General features: G+C 48.4%; 2 protein-coding genes across 2 annotated transcripts in view; both read left to right on the top strand.

Moving 5' to 3' along the window:
• The window catches only part of LOC118081299 (uncharacterized), a 39,011-nt gene that overhangs the window by 1,659 nt on the left and 14,962 nt on the right, over nucleotides 1-22,390 (top strand). The window contains exons 2-11 of the mRNA XM_060270926.1: nucleotides 111-1,034; nucleotides 1,178-1,304; nucleotides 2,796-3,644; nucleotides 5,959-5,966; nucleotides 8,997-9,130; nucleotides 10,036-10,669; nucleotides 12,328-12,672; nucleotides 13,114-13,345; nucleotides 13,584-14,941; nucleotides 18,308-19,283. Coding sequence (XP_060126909.1) covers nucleotides 249-1,034; nucleotides 1,178-1,304; nucleotides 2,796-3,644; nucleotides 5,959-5,966; nucleotides 8,997-9,130; nucleotides 10,036-10,669; nucleotides 12,328-12,672; nucleotides 13,114-13,345; nucleotides 13,584-14,941; nucleotides 18,308-19,283 — 5,449 coding nt within the window. The 5' untranslated portion in view covers nucleotides 111-248. The remainder of the gene's footprint in view (nucleotides 1-110; nucleotides 1,035-1,177; nucleotides 1,305-2,795; nucleotides 3,645-5,958; nucleotides 5,967-8,996; nucleotides 9,131-10,035; nucleotides 10,670-12,327; nucleotides 12,673-13,113; nucleotides 13,346-13,583; nucleotides 14,942-18,307; nucleotides 19,284-22,390) is intronic.
• Nucleotides 18,569-19,411, top strand: SURF2 (surfeit 2). The gene is given in 1 exon segment (XM_035107878.2): nucleotides 18,569-19,411. A coding segment is annotated over 1 exon segment (843 nt).

The raw sequence follows: 22,390 nt of genomic DNA, 5'->3' as shown, positions 1-22,390 counted from the left end.
CAGGAAGCCATGGCATTAAGTGCATATTGGGCCTCGCTTTGATCTAGCAGTGCCTGTCTTATATTCTTATAAAATTAGTATATCTCTCCCCCCTTTTTTTTCCTCCACAGGAAGCTTAAACTTCCCTTCCAAACCGCTTGCATGTCTGCACACCCAGCAGCTTCGTGAGGTCAACAGCTTCACAGCCTGGGCTGGCGGAAAGAACTGGTAACTTGGGCTCGGGCGGACGTTTGACGGGAAGAAATAAAATGGCAGCCAAGCCGAGGGACGGATTGGTGCTGGGTCTCCAGCCCGAGGCTGGGCCTCAACAGGGAGTGAAAACAGAGCAACCAGATCTAGCGGTCCTTGACCCAGGAATGGGGAACGTCCCTCACGTCTTGCAGGCCAGGAATACCAGGGAATTCTGGGAGAGAAACGTGCCGGGCCACGTTAAGCAGGAGCCACAGAAGGGGCTGCAGCACCCATGGGAGGCCCAGCTGCAGGAGTTCCTCCGAGCGATGGAGTCTTCCCACTCCGACGGAAGAAACCCGCACCAGCGGACGTTGGCATTGCGGGACGAGGCCCACCCCGCCCTGCCTCCTTCGGTGGGAATGGATGGCGCCAGGCCGCATCTGAGGGGAGAGATGACAACCCCTCTACTGCCAGGGCCCTGCAGAGAAGCCCAACAGCCAGCTAACAGCCTCTTGGCCAAAGAGACAGGAGAGTCCGGGAAAGTCAAGGAAGAGGTCCTGGGCGAGGAGGAGAACGGCGTGGCCGCTGGCATGGATGCCGAGCGCCAGCGCTTCCGGCAGTTCAGCTACCGGGAGGCCGGGGGGCCTCGAGAGACTTGCAGCCGCCTCTGGGATCTTTGCCACTGGTGGCTGAAGCCGGAGAGGCGCAGCAAGGAGCAGATCCTAGAGCTGGTGATCCTGGAGCAGTTCCTGGCCGTCCTGCCCTTGGAGATGCAGAGCTGGGTCAGGAAAGGCGGGCCGGAGAGCTGCTCGCGGGCGGTGGCCTTGGCGGAAGACTTCCTGCTAAGGCAGCGGCCCGAGCAGGTGAGCACCTGCTTCTCCCTGCTACCTTTCGGAGGCTTTCGGAGTTGCGGAGAGGGCAGAGATGGGCCACATTCACAACATACATTAAGGCACTATAACAGCCGGGGCTGGATAAGTAAGAACAATCTCTCCTTCTGTTTCAGGTGCCGGGGGTTTCCAAGGAGGGGGCTGCCAAGATCCCTGAAGTGGAGGCATCTCCCTTGGGTGCCTGGCCGAGGCCTCTCTTCAGAGAGATCAAACAGGAAGGCGACAGGGATGCGGCCTTGCTGGGTAAGGGTTCCTGGTGGCAGAGTTTTAACCACACAGTTGTTAACATTTTTGATTTGTCACCAGGTAAAAGGTTAGGTCAGTGATGGAGGCCTGCACCCCTATCAGCAGTAATTCCATTTCAGTCCGTAAATAAGCTGTTCCCTGAACTTAGGCTGCCCACTAAAATGGGATCTCTTAAATCACGGCTTCTGTAACTACAAGAGGGGGATTACAGGCCTCGCTCAGGTGTTCTGTGGTGGATCATTACATGTCCTTAGGTGCTGACAAAAAACATTCCTTTTTACCCAGGCCTATGGCTATTAGCCCAGAGTGGCTGGGGGAACCCGGCCACATGGGCGGGGTATAAATAATAAATTATTATTATTATTATTATTATTATTATTATTATTATTATTATTATTATTATTAAATAATCTATGGCCTGTAAAAGTGTGGGGGAGAGGAGTGTTATTATGAGGGCTATTTTATTATTAGGCTGTCTGTCAGTTTGCTTTATATTATGCTTCTATTACGATTTTGCCATTGATGTTCCGTGATACGTTTTTAATGTTGTACATCACCCTGGCATGCTTTGATAAAAGGGTGGTATATAAATTGAATATTAATAAGAATTAATTTTATGCAAGATATGTGGGGGAGAGTGCAGCCTATATTCGGACTAATGTGGGGTTTTTTTTGGGGGGGGTGGCACATACCAGCGATAGAATTGCCAGTAGAAGTGGCCCAAGAGGGCTGCCCCCACCCCCACCCCACCCCCTCATCCTCACTATACCTTTAAAGCATAATCATGTCACTTTAAACAGTTGTAGCTTCCCCCCTAAAGAATCCTGAGAACTATATTTTGTTAAGGGTGCTGGGAACTTTAGCTCTGTGAGGGGCCTCTCAGAATTATACTGTGCAGAATTAAATCCTGTGGAGGCCCTTGGGAAGTTGAAATCTGAGGGCCGACCTTGCAATACATTTTTTATTTTACCAACCATTTTAATAAACCAATTTTATTGCACAATAGTATTTTGATCCATTGTCGCAGGGCCCCTCAAAGGCACAGGGCCCATAGGCCAGTGCCTGCTCTATTTAGTAATCCGGCACAGGAATTATTACATTAAGAGGAGGATATCTGGGTGTGTAGGAACTACCCTACAATGATGAAATTCACATCCATTGCTCCTCCCATGTTTTCCTCTGGTCCTGCCCTGAGGGCATATGGCCCTCAGAAGGTTCTGCAGAAGGGAATGTGGCCCTCACAAACCATAGCTGCCAAGTTTTCCCTTTTCTCGCGAGGAAGCCTATTCAGCATAAGGGAATTTCCCTTTAAAAAAGGGAGAACTTGGCAGCTATGTCACAAACAAAGTCTAAACAGAGAACATTGTCCTTCAGGTAACCTGGTGCCAAGTTCCTCAGGGCTCTGCACATTAATAGCAAGCCTTTGAGCATGGCTTCGTAGCTAACAGGCAAACAGCAAATAACACTGAGTTTCTCTCCTTATTTCAGCAGGAGGTGGGCAGGAGCAGAACATACAAGAAAATCCCCGGAAACGGGAACCACACTGGCTGTTGTCAGGAAGAGGCGGGCAGAATGCCTCTGGCTGGCCCAATCGGGGCGAAGCATCTGCCAGCCAGGAGGAAGCGAACCCCGAGAAAGAAGGGGACAAGTTTATAAATTCCCAGGGCAGGTACGTGGAATTCGATGGGAATGTGGCCCAGCTCACCGTCCCTGCACCAAACGAGTCGCAGAAGCCGGGTCACGAGAGGCAGAAGTCCTGCGCCCACTGCGGGAAGGACTTCCAGCTGAAGTGCAACCTGCAGGCCCACGAGAGGACCCACACGGGCGAGAAGCCCTACAAGTGCTCCGTCTGCGGGAAGGGCTTCAGCACGAGGGCATACCTGATCACCCACGAAAGGATCCACACGGGCGAGAAGCCGTACCAGTGCTCGGACTGCGGCAAGAGCTTCTGCGACAACTCCAACCTGATAGTCCACCGGAGGACCCACACGGGCGAGAGGCCCTACAAGTGCACGGACTGCGGGAAGAGCTTCCGGGAGAGGCCGGTCCTCATCCGGCACCAGCGGATCCACACGGGGGAGAAGCCCTACAAATGCAGGGACTGCGGCAAGAGCTTCAGCCAGAGCTCGGGCCTCCTGGTGCACGAGAGGACCCACACGCGAGAGAAGCCCTACACGTGCGCGGACTGCGGCAAGAGCTTCGGCGGCAACTCAAACCTCAGGGTCCACATGAGGATCCACACAGGGGAGAAGCCCTACAGGTGCTCGGACTGCGGGAAGGTCTTCAGCGACCGCTCGCTTCTCATGCGGCATCAGAGCACCCACCAAGAGGGGAAGTGTTAGAAAAGGGGTGGTTGGGGGGGAGCAACACACGAACTCGAGTTCCATACTGTCTAGGAGAATGACATTTTGATGCACACATGTACGCCACTCACACATACATTTAATGTGCTGTGGTACTGCTTTAAACAGTCATGGCTTCCCCGAAAGGATTCTGGGAGCTGTGTTAAAGGTGCTCAGAGTTGTTAGGCAAGACCTCTATTCCTTTCACAGAGCCACAATTCCCAGGGCTCCCTCTGAAGAGGGAATAATAATACTAATAATATTTTTTTATTTATACTCCGCCCATCTGGCTGGGTTTCCCCAGCCACTCTGGGCAGCTCCCAACAGAACATTAAAAACACAATAAAAACATCAAACATTAAAAACTTCCTTAAACAGGGCTGCCCCCAGATGTCTTCTAAAAGTGAGATACTGTAGTTGTTTATTTCCTTGACATCTGATGGGAGGGCGGTTCCACAGGGCGGGCACCACTACCGAGAAGGCCCTCTGCTTAATCTCAAAGCATTCTGGGAATTGTAACTCTGCGATGGGAATAGAGGACTCTCGACACCCTTAGCAAACCACAGTTCCCATGATTCTTTTGGGGGAAACCATGACTGTTTATAGAACCGTAGAATTGTAGAGTTGGTCCTGAGGGTCATCTAGTTCAACCCCCTGCAATGAAGGAATCTCAGCTAAAGCATCCATGACAGATGGCCATTCAAAAACCTCCAGGGAAGGAGAGGCCACAACCTCCCAAGGGAGACCGTTTCACTGTCAAGCAGATTTTACTGTCAAAAAGTTCTTCCTGGTGTTTAGTCGGAATCTCTCTTTTTTTGTAACTTGAATCCGGCAGAAGTGTGAATGTGGCTGTAGTTGCCTTACGACCCACCCTGATTACGCCCAGACCTCTTTCTTTTTTTTTAATGCATCTTTCTGCCTTTTAATATGAACCACATGCCAAAATGGCTGAGTGGGAACACCTAGAAAGCGTCTAATGTCCGCAACCAGGCAATAAATAGCTTTATCAGGACTGACCCAAGATGCCAGAAAAGTGCAAGCCATTCTCAAGGTCCACAGAACTCTCCCATAAGGTTGGACGTTAAGCAAAGCAGGAGGGAGAAGGAGGGAGGAAAACACTCGCTCAGTCACCGGTGTAGCCGCAAAGTCACATGCTTTGAAAATCCGAATAGGAGAGCCACAGCAAATGCGCAGGGAATCTCTGGGATTAGGGAGGAGAAAGTGTGGGACCGTAGCCTTTGTAGGAGAACACCACACCGGGGGGGGGGGAATTAAAGGATGCGCAAGCGATTCACAGTCCACATTAAGCCGAGGTATGGCCAGACCGTGTAACTCAGGGGTCAGCAAACTTTTTCAGCAGGGGGCCGGTCCACTGTCCCGGACTATATTTTGAAAAAAAATATGAACAAATTCCTATGCCCCACAAATAATCCAGAGGTGCATTTTAAATAAAAGGACACATTCTACTCATGTAAAAACACCAGGCAGGCCCCACAAATAACCCAGAGGTGCATTTTAAATTAAAAAAAACACATTATACACTCATGAAAAACATGTTGATTCCTGGACCGTCCGCAGGCCGGATTTAGAAGGCGATTGGGCCGCATCTGGCCCTCGGGCCTTAGTTTGGGGACCCCCGGTGTAACTTAATGCAGACCTCATGGCTAGAGCGCCTAAGTGGTTCTTCACTGCCCTTTCCCTCCTCCCTCTGCTCTGCTTAACTTCCAGCCTGATTTCTGGAGAAGTGGAAAGCTTTGCTGACCGCTGAGTGAAGGGTTTTGCTAGTGTGGCAGCCATGGCTGCAGTGGCGCCCTTTGGATTCCCCCCCAGCACCCATAACTCTCCACTCAGGAAACGCCCTCTTTTGTTGCGAGTTGGTGGGAAAGTACAGTACATGGAACTGGGGGGGGGGGGGTGATGACGGGAGTCATATTCCAGCAAAAACCTGGAAGGCCGCAGCTTCCGCAGCCCTGTCAAAGAGACTAGTCCTTAAGCAAACGGCAGCAGGGGTGGCATGATGTTCGCAATTCCACTGCCCCTTTGACACATGTCATTTAGCAAGGGGAACGGAACCCTAGTAGTACCGTAGCTTAGTAGCGGTTAGGGGTACAGGCCGAAGTTTATAGTAGGTTTTAAGTTTGTAGGGTATAAATCTGTAGCATGTACACGGTCCTTGCCACTTCTAGCGGGAGGGAGGTGGGATTGAAGGGTGGAGAGTACGGAATGCGATGTACTGTACTGATGAATGCCGATTTGTATATATGCAGAGAGTTTTAAGCTTTAGATTTCTCTTCTCTCCCACTGCCCAGCCTCTTATGTCAGCACTTCTTCCAGGAGTGGCTCCGCGTTTTGGGATTAGCTTTGCCCTAGGATGGGGACATTTGTCATTGGAAAGACATTTGACTCACATAGCTAATAGATTTTTTCCCCGTTCCTAAGTAGCATAGGGGTTCTACGATGATCAGATTTGGCTTGTTTGGTTTTTTCCCCCAATCCAAGAATTTTAGAGAAAATGTTTTTATGGACCTGTAGGAAACACTGATTATAACAAATAAAAAGGAGTTCTTAAAAAAAAAAGTGAAAAGCATGGCATGGACATGATATACCTTTGAAAAGAAAAAGTGTATTTTTCATTGTAAACTCTTAACACTGTGGTGGTTTGTTAAGAGAGTCAGTGCAGTGTTTAGAGTTGCGGTAATCATTGTTGAACCTTCCAGATCTAGTTGGGCCACAGCTTCAGATGCGGGAGAACCACTTGGAACCAAAAAAGATCCTTTATGGAGGAGCATTCCATCACTGGGGGGCCACCACAGAGAAGGCTCAGTGGAACTTATAAAGAGCAGGCATACTCAAGGTGTCTGGACTACAAGTCCCATCATCCCTGGGGGCTGATGGGAGTTGAAGTTGCAACACCTGGAGGGCACCAGGCCAGCTGCCACCCCTGCATTAGACATTATTATTATTATTATTATTATTATTATTATTATTATTATTATTATTATGAGACTCTGTAGGGCTCCCATCTGCAAACAACGCCTCTCAGATAAGGACCAGCGACACTTTCCTCTTGGTGCAAAGACATGCCAGATTGAACAAACCCCAGTCGCTTTCTTGAATGGATGTGACTGGAAACAAACAGTGAGGTTGTGTATCCGTAGCAGCGACCAGAGGAGGAATGGCCGCTGGGAGGAGTGCAGAGAGAAGAAACATTGCAGTGCTTCTGCAGCAGCATCTCTGGACGCCTTCCTCTGCCCCAGCTGCAACAAAACATCTCTCTCCCCTATTGGTCTCTGCAGCCACAGATGGATGCCAAGAATGTTCATAGAATCATAGAGTTGGAAGAGACCACAAGGGCCATCCAGTCCAACCCCCTGCCAAGCAGGAAACACCATCAAAGCATTCTTGACATATGCCTGTCAAGCCTCTGCTTAAAGACCTCCAAAGAAGGAGACTCCACCACACTCCTTGGCAGCTGTTTGGTAGCTCCTTGTTGTTGTTGTTGTTGTTGTTGTTGTTGTTGTTGTTGTTGTTGTTGTTGTTGTTGTTGTTGTTGTTGTTGTTGTTGTTGTTATGCATTTATTTATTTATACCCCACCTTCTTCCCTGGCAGCTTACAGATAATAAATAATAATTTTATTATTTGTACCCTACCCATCAGACTGGGTTGCCCCAGCTAGTCTGGGCGGCTTCCAATGTATATAAAAACATAATACAGTGGTACCTTGTTTTACAACCATAATCTGCTCCGGAGGTCCGTGTGTAAACCAAAACAGGTTGTAACCCAAGGCGCGCTTTTGCCAATGGGGCCTAAAAAAAAAAAATTGTTCGTAATCCCCAAAAAATGGGTTGTAATAAAAAAAAAAAAGTGGCAAACCGGGACACACACTTCTGGGTTTGACGTGTTTGTAACCCAAAATGTATGCAAACCAAGACATATGGAAACCAGGGTACCACTGTAAAACACTGCATATTACACATTAAAAAAAACTTCTCTATACAGGGCTGCCTTCAGATATAGTTGTTCATCTCCTTATCTTCTTCCTCCTCCTCCTCCAACGCCCCCCCCCATTGCACATTCTTTGCACGAAAATTATTAAAATGTCAATATAATAAAAAATAAGAACATAAGTACTGTGTCCAGCTCTGGGCACCACAGTTCAAGGAGGATACTGACAAGCTGGAACGTGTCCAGAAGAGGGCAACCAAAATGGTCAAAGGCCTTATGAGGAACGGCTTAGGGAGCTGGGTATGTTTAGCCTGGAGAAGAGAAGGTTAAGGGGTGATATGATAGCCATGTTCAAATATATTAAAGGATGTCATATAGAGGAGGGAGAAAGGTTGTTATCCGCTGATCCAGAGAAGCGGACACGGAGCAATGGATTCAAGCTACAAGAAAGAAGATTCCACCTAAAAATTAGGAAGAACTTACTGACAGTAGGAGCTGTTCAACAGTGGAATTTGCTGCCAAGGAGTGTGGTGGAGTCTCCTTCTTTGGAGGTCTTTAAGCAGAGGCTTGACAGCCATCTGTCAGGAATGCTTTGATGGTGTTTCCTGCTTGGTAGGGGGTTGGACTGGATGGCCCTTGTGGTCTCTTCCAACTCTATTATTCTATGAAAATGTAAAGGTAAAGGTAAAGGGACCCCTGACCATTAGGTCCAGTCGTGACCGACTCTGGGGTTGCGCGCTCATCTCGCATTATTGGCCGAGGGAGCCGGCGTGTCATGTGGCCAGCATGACAAAGCCGCTTCTGGCAAACCAGAGCAGCACATGGAAACACCGTTTACCTTCCCGCTGTTGCGGTTCCTATTTATCTACTTGCATTTTGATGTGCTTTCGAACTGCTAGGTTGGCAGGAGCTGGGACCAAGCAACGGGAGCTCACCCCGTCACAGGGATTCGAACCGCCGACCTTCTGATCAGCAAGCCCTAGGCTCAGTGGTTTAACCACAACGCCACAGCTCTGAATTCGACCAAGAGCTGCCCAGAGATGTCGTTTGTCATGATTTTACAACAGCTAGCGACCCCCAAGGGCTAAATGGAGCCTCCAGTGCCAGAGGCAGTCTATCTCTTAATACTTGCAACAGAAAAAGGAGCCGGCTCTTGTGCTTGCAGTCTTCTAGCTGGCCACTGTCAGAGCAGGAGGCTGGGCTTTTTAAGGAGAGGTGAGCCTTTTGGGTCCTATCCAGCAGGGTTGGGTTTTTTGGTGGGGGGGGGGGAATTGGGTGCGTGGAAATGACTTTCTCAGGGTTAAGGCGACAGATTCCTGTTTCCCAGAACAGCCTGGATGCATTAGGAGGAAGAGGAGGGAGAGGAACCGAGGACATCACTTCCTATCCTGCCGGCCATAGGGGGCGTGGGGTTGGGGGGCACCGGCGGTAGGGTCCTTTGCCCAAGTAGCAGCCCAGCAAGAGGGGTGGGGGACACGTTGCCCCGTTGATGCCTCCTGCGTGCCCCCCTCCACCTTTTGCAAGAAGATCCTTTGGTGAGTGCAAGGCGTGTTGCAATTGCAGAGGGAGGGATTTCAAACAAAGCTCCTGGGGAAAGTCCAGGGAGACGAGACAGAGCGAAAGATCTGGGGCTGGAGGGACTTCTAAATACTGTATATATATATTCTTATTGTTTTTCCCATGTTTTGATTATCTCACGTGCAAATCGTGGCTTTGGAAGGCGATTAACAAAAGCAATAGTTCTAATGAAAGAGGAGCGGGATGTGGTTGGAAGAAAAGGGCTGTGTGTTTGCAAAAAATAAAAATAAACGAGTTTTAGGGGAGGGATTAGCCAGCCCCGTTTTCATCCAGGCTCAGTATAGGGCTTTAATATGCTGCGACCCCAAAGCTGGGGGAGTGCAGGGGGGGTAGCCAAGGATGTAACAGGAATAATAATAATAATAATAATAATAATAATAATAATAATAATAATAATAATAATATAGACAAAATGGCACTTCACGCACCAGAGGGAGTGGACTGCAGCCCACAAAAGCTAAAAGATTAGGAAACGTTTACTGAATATATGGGGAAAGAATTGTGTATACCTGAGAATGTTGGCAGCATTAAGATAAATTCAACAGTGTAAATATGTTTAGATGGATGTAATAATGGAATACAGGATGGTTTAGTTTATATAGGGATTTATATGTAAAATGAACCATTGAAAGAGAAGAAGGGAAGTCATTGATATTATACGGATCTTAAAATGTGTATTTTAAATTGCTAAACAGAAAATTTAATATATATATATTTATATTAAAAAAATAAAGTCAAGTAATATGTTAACACCATGAACTCTGGTGGTTTTGCAACTACTGGTCTTTTGCACTGACATTTCTCTCTCCTCGCCTCTAGAGTCTCTCATAACCTTTTTAATGGTGCTTACTCCTTCCCTTAGGGAGAAGCTTACTGGGAACAAATTTGGGCCTCTTTGGCCTGCGGTGTGTGTTGCTTTGAGGTGCCCAACCACCCTTCTAATAGTCAGCGTTGGACTAATGGTCACCCCGGTCGCAGATGCCCGGCTTGGCCTGAGACACAAAATGGCCACTGAGCAAGGCAGCGCCCGCACCCCAAGCTTCCAGTTGCCGGCGGATCCGAAGGCGGGGACGAAAATGGCGGAGGAGGAGCAGGCCAGCTACCTTGCCGGCAGGGCTGCGGGTCCTTGCATTCTTCAAGCCGGGAGCATGTGGGGCCTTGAGAGAAGAGGTGGGGAAGATACCCTGAGGGGGACCAGCAGCGTCTCCAACTCTTGGCATCAATATATCCGGCCATTTAGTCACCACGAAGCCGAGTGGCCGCGGCAGGTTTGCCGGCAGCTCTGGGAGCTGTGCTGCCGGTGGCTGAAGCCGGAGAGACACGGCAAGGAGCAGATTTTGGACCTGGTGGCCCTGGAAGAGTTCCTGAGGGCCTTGCCCCCAGAAATGCAGAGCTGGGTCAGGGCGATTGGGCCAGAGGGTGGTTCGCGAGCGGTGGCCTCGGCCGACAATTTCCTCCCAAGGGAAAGAAGCAGTGAGGAGCAAGAAGAAGAAAAGGTAAGAAGGGTTTGCTGCAAGTGATCCGAAGGGGTTGAGAAGGTAGGTGCAGGATGGGTGCTTGCTGACCACTGTTGCGCCGTTCCTTTTTCCTCTCGATGTTCGGGCAGTGGGTGCTGTTCCTTAAGTAGCCAAAACAGCACCACCCATGAGTGGGAGGGACCAACAGGCTTAGGGAACCCCAGTCTATCCGCAGAAGTACAAAAAGGTTTTATGGGGGGGTCCGGAAAATCTTGACAGGAGAAAATCTCAAAACAGCCCATAGAGGAATGAGCATTCTTAAATGACATTTGAGCCATACCTCTGAAGCTCTGTGACATCACTTTAGATGGTCATGAATTCTCCCAAAGAATCATGGAAAGTGGGTTGTTGTTTTTTAGGATGCCCAGAATTCTTAGGGGGCAATTCTGGGCATCCTAAAAAAACACAAAAACAAAAATCCACTTCCCAGGAATCTGGGATGGTAGGATGAAAGGAGTCTGTCAACTTGCCAAGGAACTGATAAGATTCATTACTGAGTCATCTGCAGTTTGACAGGCTGCTCTTCTTCCCAGGGTGAGAGGAAAAATGGCGAAAACAGGTTATTTATTGGGACAGAGTGACTTTTGCAGCTGTTGTTAAAGTTGCAAAACAACGAAGCACAGGACAGAGCATGGGAGAAATTTCTGGAACAACAATGGGATATCAGCTCAGGCATGATGGAGAACAGCAACAACTGGGAAAAGATAGACATACTGATAACATCTTGCAAGGACAGGAAGAAACACCACGGAAAGAATAATTGCCAAACACAGGAAGAATAAAGTTATACAGTGGTACCTCTGGATGCGAACAGGATCCGTTCTAGAGGCCCGTTCGGAACATGAAAAGGCTGCATCCTGAAGCACCGCGTCTGCGCACACACATGACACAATTCTGCGCATGTGCGCATGCTGAACCTGGAAGTAACCTGTTCTGGGACTTCCAGGCTCGGCGCCTCCGTAAACTGAAAAGACATAACCCGCAGCAGACGTAACATGAGGTATGACTGTAGTTTGAGTGCCTCACTTGTAGTTTTATAAATCATTTAATGTGTCAACATGAATAGAAGTTGTTAATATTGCAGTTGTTGTATAATGGGATTATTATTATGACAGGAATGTAATTGAAATTAATAAGATTCTGGAACGCCGAAATCAAGAAACGCATCCACCATCAATTCTAGCACACGGGGAACCACCTTATCTAAATTATATAATTCGGTATTTGAACGATTGGTATTAGTAATTGTATTATAAATTGGCATTGTTATAATGAGGCTATTATTGGATTGTAATTGAAAACTAATAAAAAGTATTACTTAAAAAATAAGATTTATTATTATTAGGGGGCCCCTATCCCCATCACAGAGCTACAATTCCCCGAGCGGTTTAACATGCAACCCTTCTTCACGGGGAACTCTGGGAACTGTAGCTCCGCCTGCTTTCTAGCAGATCTTTACACCCATGAGGACTAGAACCTTAAACAAGCGTGGAAGCTGCATTCTTTGCTCAGCTCCACATCCCATGCTTTTCCTACGCTCCCTGGAAACGGTGGCACAGCCCTCTCTAGATAGCAACCCTGTGAGCAAATGAGAAATCACGCTGCTGAGAAGTTGACGGTGCTCTTTCCTCTTTCAGGAGCAGGTGACTTTTGAAGAGGTGGCCGTGTATTTCTCCAGCGCCGAGTGGAGTCTTCTGGATGCCGGCCAAAAAGCCCTGTACAGGGAAGTTATGCTGGATAATTATGGGAACGTGGTCTCCTTGGGTAAGGACGTTGTTCAAAAAGCACAGAATGTGGGTACTGGTTATTGGTTTGGTTCATCTCAAGGTGTGTTTTGGCAGCTGAATTTCAACACCTTCCCTGCTGGGGGCAGGATATTCATAATCCACCTGACCCCACAGATGGCACTTTCATATTTACAGCTCTATGATAGCACTTTAAACAGTCATGGCTGCCCCCAAAGAATTCTGGGAGCTGTAGTTTATTAAGGGTGCTAAGAGTTATTAGGAGGCCCCTATTCCCTTTGCAGAGGTAAAAGTCCCATAATTCCCTGGGAAGAGGGATTGATTGTTAAACCAGTCTGGGAATTGTCACTTTGTGAGAACAGGGGTCTGCTGTCAGCTCTCAGCACCCTTAACCAACTACAGTCCCCAGGATGTTTTGGGTGCGGAAGCTGTGGCTGCTGAAGGGGTATAAGAATTATTTAATTGTATAGGGGAACGCGGCCGGGGGCAGCTCCACATTTGAGGGCGGACATGGCAAAGTGGGGAAGAGTTGCAGTTCTGTGGCCGAGCAGAAAATCTCAGGTTCAATCGCTAGCACCTCCAGGCGGGATTAGGAAAGGCTCCTTGCCTGATTCCCTGGAAAGCTGTTGCCATTCAGTGAAGACAATCCTGAGATAGCTTTCCTGTGGAAGAGTCTAGCCACTTTTCTGGTGTCTGAAGAGCGCCAGTAAGGTGGAGTGGAGCCCTTTTCGAGAAGTCACAAAAATTAAAAAGGTTGTTTTGGTGGTTTTTTGTTTTGTTTCCTCTGAAGGACTTTGGCTTCTCAAACCCGAATTCGTCTCCTGGCTGGATGAAGAGGAAGAAGAAAGTGATATATTTGTCCAGGGAGCTGCTGAAAGAGAGGAGAGATCAAGAGGAAGGAGTTCTTTGGGTATTTATTTAGATTCACTCTTCTTTGATTTACACGCTGCCCTTTAATAGGTTCCCAAAGTAGCTTACAGAAAGTCCAAATCCCACACTAAAACCACACACACACACACACACACCCCACAATATGCTAAGCTATCAGCAGAATTAAACAAAACACCAGGCAGCATTAAAAAAAAACCAGACAGAAGATTTTAAAAAACCAACAAAAATCTTATGTCACAATTCTCTGCTTCTTCCAGCAGGGGTTGAGAAGGGGTGTGAGAAGCAGACGAATGGCCCGGAAAGTTCTAGAGATGTGGAACTGTGCGGTGATGCTTTGTTGAGAAGAGCTGAGCCAGAAGATGCGCTCGGTAGCGCATGGGCAGAAGACGACGAGGGGCAACTGGGGAGCCGCTCGCATGAAAGCCAAGTCCAGTTCCTTAATTGCCTGGAAGGATATGGCAAGCCTGAGGATTATTTGGCCCAGCTGGGAATCTTCCAGAGCGAGGGAGCTTTCGAAAGCATGAAGGCCTTCATGCAGAATCCTGACCTCCTTGTCCCGAACCAAGCAAGTCTTCCGGGACGGAGGACGCACCAATGCTTGGTGTGCGGGAAAAGGCTGGCCAGCCGAGGGAAGCTCATCATCCACGAAAGGACCCACACGGGAGAGAAGCCGTTTGCGTGCTCCGACTGCGGGAAGTGCTTCAGCCAGCAGGCGCACCTCAGCGGCCACCGAAGGACCCACACGGGGGAGAGGCCCTTCCAGTGCGCTGAGTGCGGAAGGAGCTTCAGCGACAGGACCTCATTCAAGAGGCACGAGAGGATCCACACGGGAGAGAAGCCCTACGAGTGCACAGAGTGCGGGCGCCGCTTCAGTGACTGGACGGCCGCCAGGAGGCACATTGCGGCCCAGATGCGCACCAAAGCCCACAAGTGCGCAGACTGCGGGAAGGGCTTCCAGAACCTGGAGGAGCTCCTGAAGCATGAAGAGGGGCACCCGAGCGACAAGCCGTATACGTGCTCGGTCTGCGCGCAAGGCTTCAGCAAGGCGCAGTACCTTTTCAGGCACGGCATAACACACGTGAGGGAACGGCGTGAGCAGCAACAGCAGGACCAGAGAGGCTCCCCTCACGAAGGGGAAGCGGCCACGCAGGAATCATCGGTGTGCGCAAGAGAGGGGCGTGAGGGCCGAGGGTGCAGCGAAGGCTCGCTCGCCAAGTGCGCCCTGAAACGTGCTGGAGCCGGGAAGGCCTTTGGGTGCTCGGAGTGCGGGCGCAGCTTCAGCCAGAGGACCAACCTGGTGATCCACTGGCAGACGCACACGGGGGAGAAGCCCTACGAATGCGCCGAGTGCGCGAAATGCTTCGGCACCCGGACATCCTTGCGGAGGCATCGGAGGATCCACACGGGGGAGAAGCCCTATCAGTGCTCGGACTGCGGGAGGTGCTACAGAGACGGGACGTCCTTCCGGCGGCACAAACTGACCCACACAGGCGAGAAGCCGCTTTCGGAAAGCTTTCCAGCTCCAGCCCAGCTCATTAAACAGGAAGAAACCCACATGGGGGAGATTCTCTGGGGCAGCCCCAGTTGCAGGGAAACTCCAGCTCAACAACCGTTCTAAAAGAAGAGGCGTCCAAGAAAGAAGTCACATAACAGCAGGGGTAGGGAACCTGTGGACCTCCAGATTCCCTCCCCCCCCCCAAATTATTTTTGCCGGGCTATAACGCCCTTTCTCCCTCACCACTGACCATGCCGGCCGGGGAGTTGGAGTCCAACACAGACCTAGAGGGTCATTGTGTCAATGAAATACAAACTCTTGTATTGGGGTAGAAGCTGTTTCTTATAAACCGGCCACATCCCCTCAGGCCGCTTATCCATTTGAACTCCCCTTAGCCGAATTGTAGTTCAGCAACATTTAGAGTGCTCACAGCAGCCCCCCCCCCATCCTTGGTTTCGCCCTTCCTCAAACCCCCCAAAAGTTCTACCAGCCCATTTCCACCCCACGTCATAATTGTTAAGTTTCGGAACTTGGCCATGTTTACGCCACACATTTTAAGACGCCATGATACCACTTTGAAGTGTCATGGCTTCCCAAAAATAATTCTGGGAGCTGTAGTTTGTTAAAGAGTTGTTAGGGGACCCTTGCTCCACCCCCCAGATGTACAAATTTAATAAATAGTAATAATAACAACAACTATGGGAATAGTAACACTGGAAGGGGAATAGTGGGGTCTCCTATCAACTCTCAGCACCCTTAGCAAACTGCAACTCCCAGAAGTCTTTGGAGGGAAGCCATGATTTTTGAAAGTGCGTTATAAATGGATTGTGTGAAGGTGGCCTTGGTGCAAAAGTGCCTCAGTTTGAATGTCTGCTGGTTCAGTTACAAAGTAGCCTGGTATCTACAGTGGTACCTCGGGTTAAGAACTTAATTCGTTCTGGAGGTCCGTTCTTAACCTGAAACTGTTCTTAACCTGAGGTACCATTTTGCTGCCGGTGCGCGATTTCCGTTCTCATCCTGAGGTAAAGTTCTCAATCCGAGGTACTACTTCCGGGTTAGCAGAGTCTGTAAGCTGAAGCGTTTGTAACCCGAAGCGTTTGTAACCCGAGGTACCACTGTATAGGCAAAGACTGCAGCTTCTGAAACTAAGGAAATCTGGAAATTAAAAATAAAAATATCTTGTTTTAAAAGGGATGCATATTACATCTTGTTTTGCCCCTCTAAGATTTGAGTATGCAGCAGAATGGGGGCTGGGGCAGAACACCTTAAAACGACAGGACAAAAAAAAAGTGGGAAGGGGGGGGCAAGCTCTGGTGTTCATTGAAGCAAAATTCTTCATTGTAGCTTGCTCTATGGGTTTTGGAGTTTAAAACTCCTTCAGGAGCTCTAGGTGGAAATCAAGCCTTAATTAAGAACAGTTGAGGAAGTTGGGTATGTTTAGATTGGATAAGACGAGACTGAGAGGAAATATGATAGCCATCTTCAAATACCTCAAGGGCTCTCACATGGAAGAGGGAACAAGTTTGTTTTCTCCTGCATTCGGAGGGTAAAATCTGAAGCAATGGCTTCAAGTTACAAGAAAGGAGATTCTGGCTAACATCAGGAAGAACTCCCTGACAGTAAGCGTTGTTTGACAGGGGAACAGTCTACCTTGGGAGGTGGTGGACTTCCTTGAAGTTTTTAAAGCAGAGGTTGGATGGCCATCTGTCATGGATTTAGTTGAGATTCCTGCAATGCAGGGGGGTTGGACTAGATGACTCATGGGGTCCCTTCCAGCTCTACAATTTTATATGCAACTAGTGTAATTCAGCCCGTTAAGTAAACGGGCGCTAGAACATCCCGGGGTTCAGAGAAGCGCTAGCGCAGCGCTTCTCCGAACCCCGGGACCTGTCCTTCCTGTCGGCGGCAGGGGGGCAGGAACGAAGGAGGGGAAAGCAGCCCTTTCTCCTCCTTCCTTCCTCTCCCCCAGCCGCCGACAGGAAGGAGACATCCCGGGGTTTGGAGAAGCGCTTGCGCGCGCTCCCCCCCCCCCGCCACCAACGCTCAGTCCGGCCAGGAGCGGCGGTTGGCGGCCGCAGGGAAACGGTAGGTGGGGGTGTGTGTGTGTCCAGTCTCTGCGTCCAATCCCTGTGTCCGTGGGGCACATGCGCAGTAGTGCGGACACAGGGACTGGACGCAGAAACACTTGCATATTATTATATAGGATTCTATGGATCTCTGAAGCACCTCCCTGGCTGTTAAAGGTGGCTGCAGCTGTGTTCAACATAGCACACCTCTCACTCTCCTTTAAACAGCTGCCTGCCATCTGCGCTGCTTGTTCGTTCAGCTGCCTGCCATGCTGTTGTATGTTGGAGATAGCTTGTCCCCTGAGAAGTAGTCACATGAACTGAAGTGTAACGACAGCCTTACGTTTTTATGTATATAGGAAGACATTTCCAGCCCCGGGAAATCATTGAATATTATTTACTACTGTTATCCATGCCTCACATTTCTGGAAACAAAGCCTTTGATTTCTGATATTCAGCCAATTAGGAATTTTATTTCACTGAGTCCCAGACCCATTTTAAAGCACGTGCGTCGTAGGCAGTGTATTTTGATACACCAGAGTCACACATTTACCTGTCTGCTACGCTGAATACCGGATTGAAAGGAAGCAAATGCTCTTCAAATGCTCAATTGGGCAACATAACGGCGGTGGGTTGCTACTTTCATTTTTAGTCACGGGACTGTTTAAAGCAGGGGTAGGCAACCTAAGGCCTGGGGGTCGGATGCAGTCCAATCGCCTTCTCAATCCAGCCATCGGATGGTCTGGGAATCTGTGTTTTTACATGAGTAGAATATGTCCTTTAATTTAAAATGCATCTCTGGGTTATTTGTGGGGCATAGGAATTCGTTCACCCCCACCCCAATATAGTCCGGTCCCCACAAGGTCTGAGCACAAACTGCTGGAAAAGTTTGCTGACCCCTGGTTTAAAGAATATTGGGAACCTGTTGTTTGTTAATGGTGCTTGTTGGGTGATCTCTATCATTCTCACAGATCTATGATTTTTTAGAGGGGTTTAACTATCAGTCCCTCTTATTACTTATTAAAATTATTAGCCGTTTTTTGACCCAGCAGTTCAAAGAGACTTAAATATTTTAAGCAAAAACACACATATATAAAAACCAGCATTAAAAAAAAATCTAGAAGAAATTTCTTTAAAAAAAAATAAAATTAGAACATCCCACCCAGGCAAAAAGTTAAAACACAAAGGGTTGAGGAGGTGCTTCTGCCACAAAATGGGGTGGGTGGGTTATTGGATTATTATTATTATTATTATTTATATTATGTATTTTTTGTTTTTATATTGTGATTTTAGATTGTGAATTACCCTGAGACCTGCAGGTACAGTACCTATAGGGCAGCATACAAATTTAATCAATAACAATAAACAAAACACACAGGGAACCCCTTCGCCGCCTATACGCCTATAATCTTTCTCCAAGATTCCTGTATGGAGTCTTCACCCAAACATCATCACCACCATTATTATTGTTATCGTCATCATCATTATTAAGAAACCAGCTCTTCACCTCGCTTTTCGCCCCGCATATGGGGGAGGTGAGGGCAGGGAGCCGGAACTGTTTATGAGTGCCAGGTCTGCGATCGTTTCCCACGTCTCTAGGAGCGGCAGCCAGGGCGGACCTGATTGGCTGTTGCCGCTCCTTATTTCCCTCGCGGCCACCGTAGCCCCACCCACAGCGGCCATGTGCGAGGCGGCGCGCGATGGTCCGGCAGACGCGGTGCGGAGCTTCTTGCGGGAGCATCCTGCGCTGCGCCTCCTGCCTGCGGGGGACAAAGTCCGCTGCGCCCTGACCGGCCACGAGTTGCCCTGCCGGTTGCCGGAGCTCCAGGCCTACACGAATGGCAAGAAGTACTCGCGGCTGGTCCAGGCGGCCGGGGCGCTGGACTACGGCGAGTATGGGCCGCACATCGTGCCCAGCACTAAAAACCCCGCGCAGCTCTTCTGCAAGCTCACCCTACGCCACATCAACAGGATCCCGGCGCACGTCCTCCGCCACGTGCAAGGCCGGCGCTATCAGAAGGCGCTGAGAAGGTATGAAGAATGCGAGAAGGAGGGCACGAAGTACGTCCCCGCGTGCTTGCTCCGGAAGCCCCGTCCCCGGGATGATCCACCGGCAGGGATCCACCGGCAGTCCGATCGGAAGGGATCCTGGGAGCATCCGTCCAGCAGCGAGAGCAGCGGAACGGACGACAGCATGAGCGACTTGTACCCGCCTGGGCTTTTCCCGGAGAAAAATCCAGCAGCCAAGGGAAGGAGCCGCGACCGAAAGGTGGCAGAGCCATCGGTGGATAAAAGTGTCGCGGAGGGAGAGAGAGGGGATCCCATGGAGGTGGATTTGCAAACAGGCACCAAAAGGGCAAAGAGACAAGCAGGTCCCTTGAAGAAGAAGCTCAAAAGTTGAAACCAGAGACCCGGAAGCTTTGGGAGAGACGTCTGTGGGAAAGAGACGTTTCTTGACCCCACAAAACACCGATTGTGTGTGGCGGAGGGGCTGGGGAAAGAAGACGGGTTTAGTCTGCCCTAATTCTGACCCCTCCCCCCAAATAATAATAATATGCATGTCTAGTGGCTAGGGATGTAGTCCAGTCCTAGCAGGTGGCCCTTGGCTGTTGTAGATATTGCTCATACCTTAGGGGTTAAAAAATAAACCCCAGCTGTAAAACAGGCATCTTCTCATGTGCCAAGGTTAAGTGCATTGGTTGAACAGTGTTTAATGAATTAGTTCAAATATCTTGGGTGATTTCTAGTTCATCGGACCATCTTCTGTCAGGTCACAACCGGAGGCCCATGGCATTATTTCAGAAATCCAACCCTTTGGGCCTTTAAGCTTACAGATTGCAATTGTTGGGGAAAATAAACAATTCAAATTCCACTCTGTGTGTGCCAATGTTTTCTTAGTGTTAGTATATTTTATACTTCAGCACAGCAGCATGTAAACTGCTGAATACTTTTTTTTGGGGGGGGGGATTGCCAAGAATCAGGGTTTCCCAAACTTGAGTCTCCAGCTATTTTTTTGGACTACAATTTCCATCATCCTTGACTACTGGTTCTGCTAGCTAGAGATGATAGGAGTTATAGTCCAAAAACAGCTGGAGAGAGACCCAAGTTTGAGAAACCCTATTTTAGATGAACTGCGAACTTTGCCTGCAGCTTCAATGACAGTACAGAAAATGCTGGAAAACAAATCAAGAATTATATAATTGGGTAGGAGCTGGAAGGCTGGAATAAAGCTTACGAAACTGGCAGCTGCTCTTTCAAAAAATAAATAAATGGTGTGTTAAACCATAAGTACAGTTCTGGACAGGCTGTGAATGTAGGCACACCAAAAAGAGAATATGAGGAAAGACACAACTCAAGTCTCCTAAGGAACTCAGTTTTTTAAAAAGCAAATTTCTAGTCCTTGTGGATTCAGAAGTGCTTGAAATACAATGTGAGTGATGCTTGCTGAAATCACAGAACCCAGTAAGAGTCCATCAGAGGTCCCAGGGCTGGAATCTAGCCGCAGGGCCCTGCATAGCTCCTTCCTTCTCCCCATAACTTACCATATCTTTTTGCAAAATAGAAATAAACTGCAGACTAGGTTATGCCAAGCAAGGTGATAATTTATTCAGGTAGCAAAACTCCCCCCAAAAGTTCTAGAAGAATTTTGAGCACCTGAAAGTGAATTCCCCTCCTGCAAATATTTATTTCTCCATGGTTTATACATAGCTTCAGAAATATGGACTAATTCAACATGGACCACACTCTGAAGTCTCTCCCTCCTGAACCACCAACACAGTGCTCTCATGACTGGGAAAGGAACACTTCTCCAATCTGACATGAGCTTACAGGGGTCTCTCTACCCACACTGGTTAAAAAATTGTAAAAAAAGAATCTAGAATAAAGGTGGCAGTCACATAACTTATGTGTGGGAGAATGCTTTTCAAACATAAGGCATCCTGATCCTATACATCCTGATTTTCCTGGACATTACTGGGATTTTACATTTCAAAGGTGGAATTGATGTCCGGGGTGAATTTCTGAAATGCGGCGCTTTGTCCTGAATTGGGGGGGGGGTGTCTAAAAAAAGCTCAACAGCTTTTGGCAACCCTAAGCAAAGGCTATTAGCCGTGGCAGCCGAATGGAGACTCCATCTCTAGGGCCAGTCTACCTCTGGGTATCAGTTGCATGGGAGGGATGTGGTCTTTATGTTCTGCTATGGCCCACCCAAAGGACTCTGGCTGGATGTTTGGAGGAATTAAGGAAGCTGGACCAGATGGGCTCCTTGGCCTGATCCAGCTGTTCTTACATGCTCAGAACACATTTTAATAACTCTGGGACATCCAGCAAAGCAGGATGTTGGAAGATTCCAGGCAAGCACAGAGTTTAATTATGGAACTCGCTCCTGCAGGATGCAATGGCTTTAAAGGATTTAAATCAAATTCATGGGGCATAAAGCTGGCTAAGTTCGACCTCCACTGCCAGAGGTAGTTTACCTCTGGATAATAGCTGCTGGGAATCACAAGTGGGCAAAATGCTATTACATGGAGGTCCTGCTTTTGGGGTTCCTTTTGGGGCATCTGTTTGGCCACTAGGAAAGCAGGATGCTGGCTGGGCCTCCTGTCTGATCCAGCCTGTCAGGCTCATCCTTGTTGGAGGAAGAGCTCTACAACCCAGCAGGGATTGTGTGGCTGCTGTATTCATACTGCGTGACCACCCTGAACAAACGTATCAGCACCAGTAAGTCGATACTGAGACTGCTGTGGATCAAAATTTTAATATACAGGCGAAACTCGGAAAATTAGATTATTGTCGAAAAGTGCATTTATTTCAGTAACGCAACTTGAAAGGTGAAACCAATATATGAGATAGATGCATGACATGCAAAGCAAGATATGTCAAGCCTTTATTTGTTGTAATTATTTGTCGTTAGGCGGGTCATTTATAAATGGAATGTAATTAATGAAATGTAATAGCGATGTTTATTTTTGTATTATTGTAACTATTTGTTTTATTACTGTGGAATTTCCAAAAGAAATCATTTGTAAAAAGAAAAAGAAAAAATAATAAGTTGCATTACTGAAATAAATGCACTTTTCAACGATATTCTAATTTTCTGAGTTTCACCTGTATTTCCAACCCCATGGTATTAAAATTTTGATCCACAACAGTCTCAGCATTTACTTACTTTCACACACCCTACCATTCTGCAATAGTCCAAAATCCACACCTTTTTAGCTTATACAGTATATTTATGGCTGATTTGGGGTAAAGGTAAAGGACCTCTGGTTAAGTCCAGTCGAATCCAACTTTGGGTGCAAGCACTCATTTCCGCTTTCAGGCCAAGAGAGCCGGCATTTGTGCACAGACTGCTTTCCAGGTCATATGGCCAGCATAGCTAAACAGCTTCTGGCGCAATGGGACACCGTGACGAGTGCCAGAGCACACGGAAGCACCGTATACCTTCCCACCACAGTGGTACCTATGTATCTACTCGCGCTGGTGTGCTTTCAAACTGCTAGGT

Source organism: Zootoca vivipara, chromosome 2, assembly GCF_963506605.1.
Source record: "Zootoca vivipara chromosome 2, rZooViv1.1, whole genome shotgun sequence".
Lineage (NCBI taxonomy): Eukaryota > Metazoa > Chordata > Lepidosauria > Squamata > Lacertidae > Zootoca > Zootoca vivipara.
This window is presented reverse-complemented; position numbering and strand designations above follow the sequence as displayed.